Below are 10,000 nucleotides of genomic sequence, written 5' to 3'. Positions count from 1 at the left end.
ACTTATACTAACAGGTGACATTCTTAATGCCTCATAGGCTACCTTAAATAAACACCACATCCTTCGTCAAATATAAATAGTACACCATTTTGCTGTTCACACCAGACTGGCAAGGTATGTGAAGGGAAAGGAGGTTCTTCCCTGGTGAATTGTTCAAAGCCGCGAAGGTATTATGATTTAATGTCCCGAAAATATCATACACCTTAGCTGTACTTTTTCACAGCATAACCCTCATAGCACCTGCACATTAACCTTTCACCCAAGTGTCTTGAACACATAAAATGTTACAGCACTAACACAGCACTTTTCTTTTACGCACTATTAACAATACTTTGGAGTCCACACTCTCCTGACAAAAGGGGTGTATTAACAAATCAGTTTTTCACAAAAATCTCAACCTAATTTACATACCCAACTAACGTAATAAATACCATCACCTGAAACATAAGGAGTCCAATATAGGATCATCCATAAAATCCTAAATCACCACACATAACTAGATAATTTTTGACAAAACCTCAGTTTTAAGCATAATTCAACAAAAAAAAAAAAAACATAAGTTCATTATAAACTTCACCACCTCCACAAGCAATTAAAGACAGATATAATTAACCCATAAAATAACAGTTGCATGCATCAACGAACAATAATAATCTTACATTTGGTCAACATCCATCTATCATATCAAATCATAATCAACCGTCAATAGTACATCCAACATTGGAGTGTTACATTACATAATCTGTTCAACCAAATAAAAGAAACCATATATAAATAACTATTAATACTCAAACAGTTACCACGAGTGACAGAACTCAACAGGTGAAGAAAAAACCCTTATAATTACCCCATTCGCACCTACTCTGCCAGCCGGGATAATGCATCGGCCACCATATTCTCTTTACCTGGGATATGCTTAAACTCTAGATCGAATTCTTGGACCAAAATACTCCAGCGCATCAATCTCTGATTCTTATTCTTGTACCTATTCAAGAACGTTAATGGATTATGGTCCGTACAAACTTTAATGGGCCCCCCTGAGGAAGAGAGATAGACATTAAAATGAGTTAACGCTAAGATCAAGGCCAACGTCTCCTTCTCGATTGTGGAATATTTTCTTTGAGGCAAAGTGAGCTTTTTAGAAAAATACGCCACCTGGTGGACAATACCATTTTCGTCAGCTTGACTCAATACAGCACCAACCCCCACATCACTCGCATCAGTGGTAAGCTGAAATGGAGCGTCAAAATTTGGAGCTGTTAACAAAGGCCGACTAATGAGGACCAGTTTTATCCTCTCTAATGCATCCTGAGCCTCCTTACTCCAAACAAATTTAACATTTTTCTTCAATAAAGCAGTAAGAGGTTCCGCAATGTCTGAAAAATTGCGAATGAATCTGCGATAATAGCTTGCCATCCCTAATACCCTTCGCAAATCTTTCCTACATTTAGGAACCTCTACTTTACGAATGGCCTCAATGTTAGCCTCCTTGGGAGCCACCATACCTGCTCCTATCTCATGTCCAAGATATACCACCATTGCTTTTGCAAAATCCGACTTCCTTAAATTAATAACCAGGCCTGCTTTCCTAAGTACTTTGAATAAGGCCTCAATCCTCTTCAGGTGTAACTGCCAGTCGTCGCTAAAAATAACCAAGTCATCGATATACACCACACACCCCTCTAGACCACTAACCAACGAATTCATAAGTCTCTGAAAGGTGGCAGCAGCGTTTTTCATCCCAAAGGGCATTACCTTACACTGAAATAACCCTTGTTGGGTTACAAAAGCTGAAACACTTCTGGCCCTTTCCGACAAAGGCACCTGCCAATATCCCTTTAATAAATCAAATTTTGTAATGTATTTAGCCCGACCCATGCGATCAATACAATCTTCCACACGAGGCAATGGAAAACTATCAGCCTTGGTCACCTCATTAAGCTTCCTATAATCGAAACAAAGACGATAGTCTCTGTCCGATTTCTTCACCAACACGACCGGAGATGACCAAGGACTACAACTCGGCTCTATTAAATTATGCTTGAGCATATACTCAACCTCTCTAGCAATAATCTCATTCTTTTTTGGGTTCAACCTATAAGGAGCCTGCTTCACGGGCGTGGCGTCCCCTACGTCCACGTCATGCTGCAAGATCGTGGTCTTGCCAGGAACATTAGAAAACAAGTCCTTATATTTTAAAACCAAATTTCTCAAGGATTGTTGCTCATCTTTACCCAAGTGACCCAACATCTGAGGTAAATTTTCTAAAGCCTCGACATTACCTGCCAGCCATTCACTATCTTTCAAGTCCCTGTCCTCTGAAAAAGAATCATTATTATGCTTATCTGAAAAAGAAGCATTATAACCGACCAAGTCATTTCTACCGTCACAAAGAGTTGCAATTGGCCTAACCTTCTCTCTTTCATGGAAAGCTTTCATCATATTTATATGTACCAATTGATGAGGCCTTCTCCTATCGGGGGTTTCCACCAAGAAGTTAACATTATTTACCTTCTTCAATACCTTCCATGGTCCCTGGAAAGTAGCTTTGAGAGAATTACCTGGGATAGGTAACAGAACCAGTACCTTCTGTCCTACGTCGAAGTCCCGGGTCACAGTCTTTCTGTCAAAATAAAATTTCATTTTCTTCTGACTTTTCAACAAATTCTCACCTGCAAAAGACCAAGCCCTGGTTAATTTAGCATTCAAATTATTAAGGTAATCAATCAAATTCAAATCAGGGGCATCTCCCTCCCAAGCCTCTCTCACAATATCCAGCGGACCCCTTACAGAATGTCCAAAAATCAAATTAAAAGGAGAGAGACCGAGAGATTGACCAGGAATAGAGCGGAAAGCGAATAAGAGGAATGGAAGGTTTTTATCCCATTCAGCCCCATTCCCAATACAATATTTCTTTAACATGCTTTTCATAGTTTGGTGAAAACGTTCCAAAGCACCCTGTGACTCTGGATGATAAGGCGAGGAAGTTATATGTTTAATGCCCAATTCAGTCATTTTCTGCTTAAAATAACGACTCGTGAAGTTAGTACCGCAGTCTGACTGAATTACTTTCGGGAGACCAAATTTTGAAAAGAAACCTATTAATGCCTCTACAATCTTTTCACTCCTTATAGACCGCAAGGGGATTGCCTCGGGGGGTACCGAGACATACGATCCATAATAGTGAAAATATACTCATTTTCACTCTTTGACTTTGGGAGAGGACCAACAACATCAATTAACACTTCCCGAAAAGGTTCAGACACAACTGGGATAGGTATTAATGGAGCCTTTGGAATAGGTAGGTTAGGTTTGCCGACTCTCTGACAAACCTCGCAACTATTAACAAATTTTTTAACATCACCTTTCAGCTTGGGCCAAAAGAAATTATTTAATAACCTACTGACTGTTTTGTGAATACCAAAATGTCCCGCCATCACATTCTCGTGAGCTAATGACATCAACTCATGACGGTAACATTCAGGAACCACAATCTGTCGTATAATTTCGTAATCCTCCCCAGAGGCATGCATTGGTCTACTTATTCTGTATAATATGCTATTAATTACCTTAAAAATAGGAACTGTCACGTTCGTTATCTCACCAGACTCAATATGGAGACTACCAAACTCCTTTTTCTGAGCCGAAACAAGTTCTTTAAAAGTCCAATTGGGTTTTAATCTAACACTACTACTACTGTCTACAGATACATCACTACGTCCTAAACTACTCAAATCAACGTCGACTGTTGACTCTGCAGCGTCAACAGCCTTTGCCTTAGCACGAGTGACTACCCCTACTTCCACATCCGGATTAATCACAATTGGCACATTTTTATTTTCATACACAATCTCATTTCCGAGAACCACATCCACCTTTTTAATCGGAAATTTATCAACAATAGCCAAACGGACATTCCCCGAAAAATAAGGACAACTAAGATGAAATAGACCAATTGGATAAGATTTTACCGTGTCCGGAAAACCGCTCAAAATAACAAACTCCCGATTCTCATACACAAAATCATTCGGGACCGAATCTCTAAGAATTAATGATTGCGCGGCTCCGGTATCACGTAAAATATTCACTTTTCTCCCTTGGCCTTCACCATCCAGCGAGACTTCACCCACGGCCAGAAAATCACCGAAGGAACTAGCAGTCTCTGACTTTCTTAGTCATTGAGTCGGAGAGGGCAGAGCCCCACCCTGACTAGCACTTTTCTCAACCGCCATCACCGGATTACCTTTACTGTTACAAACCTTTTTCCAAGCATAACACATTCTTTTGGTATGACCCCTCTTGTTACAGAAAAAACACGTCAAATACCTCAGCTTTTGTGGATCATAAACACCCGACTCACCAAGTCTGTTATTTTGCGAGTAATTCACCTTTGATTGGCCATTCGGAGAAACCTCATTTGATTGAACATTCTGAGAACCCTTATTTAACTGAACATTCTGAGAAACATTCTTTTGGTTATTAAAATTACCAGATCTCCCAGAACAACCCCAACGTGGTTTTTCCTTAAATACAGTTTCTTTCATAGTATCTTTATGAGACAAAAAATACTCATCTGACGCCACAGCAACCTCCTGAAGGGAATCTAATTTCAACTCCTCCAAATGAACCTTCAAACGGTCAGGAGTACACCTTTTAAACTCTTCAACCAACAGCAACTGCTTTAGCTTATCAAAATTGTCCACCTCTTTAGATTTCAATCAATCAGTAGCATATTGCTCTTTACTCCTTGCAAATTCTACGAAAGTCTGATTTTCATTTTTACTCAAATTACGGAACCTTTGCCGATAGGCCTCCGGCACGAGCTCATATGCCTTCAACACTATCGCCTTTACACTCTCATAATCCGAGGAGAGATCTTCTTCCAAAGCTACATATACCTTTTGGGCTTTCCCAATCAATTTACTCTGGATAAGGGTAGTCCATAATCCAATAGGCCATTCTAACCTGTTAGCAATTCTTTCGAATGACATAAAGAACTCGGCAACATTATCTTCCTGGAAGTTCGGGACAAACTTCAAAGCCTGAGCTAAATTTGAGAAGGAGGAGGAAGCCTCAACACGAGAAGGAGACCCTGGTGACCCTGGCGTTTGCAAAGTCAACTTAGCTAACTCATGCTTCCTTTCCCTCTCTCTCTCTTCAAACACCATTTTTTGCTGCTGTATTTCCATTTGTTTTAGACTAATCTGTCTATCCAAAAGTTCTACTGACAATCCCTCTTCTTGCCTAACCTTGGGTTTGGCTCCTGTCTTAGTCTCCTTAACGCACTCATAAACCTTTAGCAATAGTATACCCTTCTTCATTGTTACCGTTCTTTCCACTTCAAAAAAATCTGCCACACTTTCTAACTCCTCTTTGCTTAATTCGGCCAACCTATCCTGCCATCCCTCTCCTTCAAGCAACTCTACGATATTCATGTCATCCATTTTGATTGCAAGTAATTACAACACTTTACATATAACAAAATTATTTAACTTGCAATAGCGCCAGCCAACCAAACACTGAGGAGGTGTAACCATGCCACCTAACAATAACAACACCCCAAGAATTACGCTTGCACTGCAGCAAGAACACCACAGGATACGAAGAATCCTGGCAAGGTCACCAATTGTAATGGGACTCGTTGGACCGCAACACACACTAGGTCTACAGGACCATAAATAATCAATATTTAGGTGTTCAAAAGGCAGCAAGCCACAAAGGTGGAAGCAAGCCCAGGTAAATGCAGCACAAGAATAACTCAAGGGGGATAACAAAACAATGAAATAAAAACCAATATATATTACAATTCAATAAAAATACAGAAAATAATAGCTAGGCCTCATCATTAACATTAATTCAAAAATACCACTTACGAAACATATACCCAAATTATCAGTCAACACATTCAACCTCTGAAGGAGGAAAGGGGGCCCAGAGAGGAATAGAAAACAACGAAAAGAAAGAATAACCTAAATTTTACATGCTAACGGATGATGAGATGATGAAGGTCTCCTCCCATAGGTCCTTCAATAAGGGCAGCGGACGGCAACTCTCAATACCATTATCGAGCTCCAACAGGAAATTAACCTGACTCTGCAGCACAGCCGTAATCATATTCATTCATGATCATGGACGCCGGATCCCAATAATCTTGGTCAATACTTTACAAGAAATGAATGACACTCCTTAACGTCGCCAAGCGAGGTCCCTCTGGCAAGTACTGCACCAGAGGCAATAATAAAATGGCAGAGATGTGAAGTAACGGCCAGCTGATGTGAAGGTATATATATATATATATATATATATATATATATATATATATATATATATATATATATATATATATATATATATATATATATATATATATATATTCGTTCAGAGACTTGCTGTAAATCCAGAGGTATTGGGCTCACAAATCAGGGTGCAGATACCAACTGCCTGTGGCTTGGAAACCCAGTCTCAAGTCAACTCAGCAGAGCCAAAATATGGAGGGGAGAAACAGGGAGGATTAGTCAACAAGACTATACAAAAATACCACTGGAGTGAGGAGACCCCTACTAACAAGAAGGCGAACTAACCATGAACTTTACAGCCTTCGAAAAAAATGAAAGAGGAACTTAAAAACTAACCTAAGTAAGCTAATACATTACAAAAAACCTAAGGCTTACTTACAATATATATATGTATATATATATATATATATATATATATATATATATATATATATATATATATATATATATATATGTTTGTATATATATATATATATATATATATATATATATATATATATATATATATATATATATATATATATATATATATATATATGTGTGTGTGTGTGTGTGTGTGTATGTATATGAATGTTTTTCGTATACTATAATAGGTAAAACATTAAAGACATTAGTTAAAAAATAATCAATGATATTACAGAGCTTTGAAAATGATCTGAAATAGATTTGGGTATATTCATAGTTATGAGTATTCGAGCATAATTAATTAAACCAGGAAATTTAAACAACAACTAAAAGTAATATCTGTTAAAGGCTTCTTTATATTCGAATAAAATCTCTTAACAATAAACCGTCCTGACAGCTTCCTTGAGCTTATTCCCAGAAATCATTTCTAATTTCCTTTCGCTTTTAGATTATGTTCAGAGGAGTCATTGAACATCCTGCAGTATATCTGTGTGTCCTTTCATACGCCTCTCCCATCGCCTCAAGGAGAAAGGATGCCATAAACGACAGTTTATGGATCTAGTTATGTGAATTCTCAACAGATGGCGCGAGTTGTTTCCTGTGATATGCAAATAGAGTGTTATTTCTGCATTGTAATCCAAGTTTTCCAAAGGATGGTTTGACCATTTGGAAAACACTATACAGTGTCATTTGTAATCTAGAAGCAATTAGTGGCCATCGCTTAGGGCTGGACTCTTCCTGATTTTCTCCATTGGTGTATAAGACTTGAAGTTATCTATAGTATAAAGTAAAAAATAAAATCTTGTTTTGTAAAAAACAAGAAATATATAGATATTTTGTGATTATATTTCTTTTGCGCTAATGTGATCACGTTTAATCTTACTCATATTTTTGTTTCTGTTATCAATTTCATACTAAGATGTTGAAAACATGATTTAGTGTATGTATTTATGTATGTATGTATGTATGTATGTATGTATGTATGCATGTATGTATGTATGTATGTCATCAAACTGATTTTTCCTGATAGGTATGACTATCAAAAGCCATTTTCAATAACAAGGATATTTATTCCCATTTCGTACTTATCTAATTGAATACAAGGTTACATTTGTAAACTATTCATTATTCATTACTACGGGAGAGAAAGATTCTTAGTTATTCACCTGAATTTCCAATTAAAATTCTAATTTAACAAATGAATAATTGTCCGTCTAAGTTATTCAATTTCCCAAAAGGCGAAATAAACCAGGTGACTTGTATTTGGAATAAGGTTATACAAACAGAGATATACTTAATAACATAATTATAGTTTTGTAATTTAATTTTTCATCCTCTCTCTCTCTCTCTCTCTCTCTCTCTCTCTCTCTCTCTCTCTCTCTCTCTCTCTCTCTCTCTCTCTCTCTCTCTCTCTCTCTCTCTCTCTCTCTCCATTTTAACCTAGTTCAGTTTATAACATGTAAAGTTGGAAATAAATGAGGTTACATTTTGGAATAGCATAAGATAAATCATATATGAGGATAAGACAAAACAATATCTATCTGGGATGAAATCTAATATATGAAAGATGGGGTTTAAATACTTACAAACTAAAATCCTTATAGACACCCTCTGTATATGGATGCAACATGTAATATCTTCGAATAATATAATTTAATAATCATATGATTTTAGATATTGCAAAATACATTGATGATAAAATTTTGATAAGATTTCAGTAAAGATAGGTAAAATATAAAAGGTATTTGAATACTAAACAACATTAGAGAAAATTATGAATATTATCTGTTTATAAAAAAATAGTAAATAAGAAGAGAGAGAGAGAGAGAGAGAGAGAGAGAGAGAGAGAGAGAGAGAGAGAGAGAGAGAGAGAGAGAGGAGAGAGAGAGAGAGAGAGAGAAGTAATTCCAATAACGCCTACAAAAAAAAAATGTTGTCCATTCAATCAGTTGGGGGAAATCTGTGGCCAAAAAAAAAGGCAAGATATACGTGAGACTTTAGTAGAAATGTTTAGTTATATTGCAGGTGGTAGAGAGAGAGAGAGAGAGAGAGAGAGAGAGAGAGAGAGAGAGAGAGAGAGGAGAGAGAGAGAGAGAGAGAGAGAGAGAGAGAGAGAGAGAGAACCATTCCAATACCAGTCGCAAAAACATTTGAATCTAGCCCTTCCAATCGATGGAAAAAACTTGTTGGAAAAAAACACAAGATAAACGTGGGACGATAGAAATGTTTTCATTCCAGGGAACCATAAGAGAATTTTAATTGTAAATGTTCGTGAGTAGAGAGAGAGAGAGAGAGAGAGAGAGAGAGAGAGAGAGAGAGAGAGAGAGAGAGAGAGAGAGAGAGAGAGAGAATTACTATATATCTTCTTCAAAATCTTTTGCTTTACTGCCTGTGTTCAGAAGCTTTCAAATAAGAAAAACACAGGCAGTAAAGCAAAAGATTTTGAGGAAGATATAGTGTAATTCTCTCTCTCTTTTGAAGAAGATATATAGTAATTCTCTATCTCTCTCTCTCTCTCTCTCTCTCTCTCTCTCTCTCCTCTCTCTCTCTCTCTCTCTCTCTCTCTCTCTCTCTCTCTATTCCAAACATTTAAGCACTTATATCAAAAGAGAAAACTGAAGAGAGATTGACTCTCCAGTGAGCTTAATTCAGTGTCTAATTACCCCGACTTCTTCAGCATTCAAGGTCTTTTATGTTATGTTATGTTTCTCTTAAATACTTCGAGAAACTTTGAAGATCCTCATCTGTTTCATTCATGTCTCGTCCATTAAGTTGAGATTCTAAGAAAAGTTCACTGTTGTGATTTAAGAAACCTTCACAGTTAATATAATACACGAGGGTATTAATAAATATGATTAAGTTTTAAAATTAGTTAATCTAATAATAATAAAAATATAACTAAGAAAAATAATATTAATAAATAATGAAAACATCATTCTTTTCACTGTAAAACTAATATTTTTCTCGAATAACAGGATATAAGTATTCAGAAAACTCTTGATGACGATAATAATAATAATAATAATAACAATAATAATAATAATAATAATAATAATAATAATAATAATATTAATAATAATAATACTAATATTAGTATCAATCATAATAATAATAATAATAATGATAATAATAATATCAAAAATCCTACTACTACTACTACTACTACTACTACTAATAATAATAATAATATTAATAATAATTGTAATGATAACAATTATATGCACCAGATAGAAGGATCTCCTTCACAAAAGCTTTAGACTCAGATGTTTTTCACTCATACAATCCTTCAATGAATAAAC

General features: G+C 36.3%; 1 protein-coding gene across 1 annotated transcript in view; it reads right to left on the bottom strand.

The window, feature by feature from the left end:
• The window catches only part of LOC137626846 (neuroligin-3-like), a 102,958-nt gene that overhangs the window by 17,119 nt on the left and 75,839 nt on the right, over window positions 1-10,000 (bottom strand). The window contains exon 10 of the mRNA XM_068357832.1: window positions 412-437. Within this exon, the coding sequence (XP_068213933.1) occupies window positions 412-437 (26 nt within the window). The remainder of the gene's footprint in view (window positions 1-411; window positions 438-10,000) is intronic.

Source organism: Palaemon carinicauda, chromosome 34 (assembly GCF_036898095.1).
Source record: "Palaemon carinicauda isolate YSFRI2023 chromosome 34, ASM3689809v2, whole genome shotgun sequence".
Lineage (NCBI taxonomy): Eukaryota > Metazoa > Arthropoda > Malacostraca > Decapoda > Palaemonidae > Palaemon > Palaemon carinicauda.
This window is presented reverse-complemented; position numbering and strand designations above follow the sequence as displayed.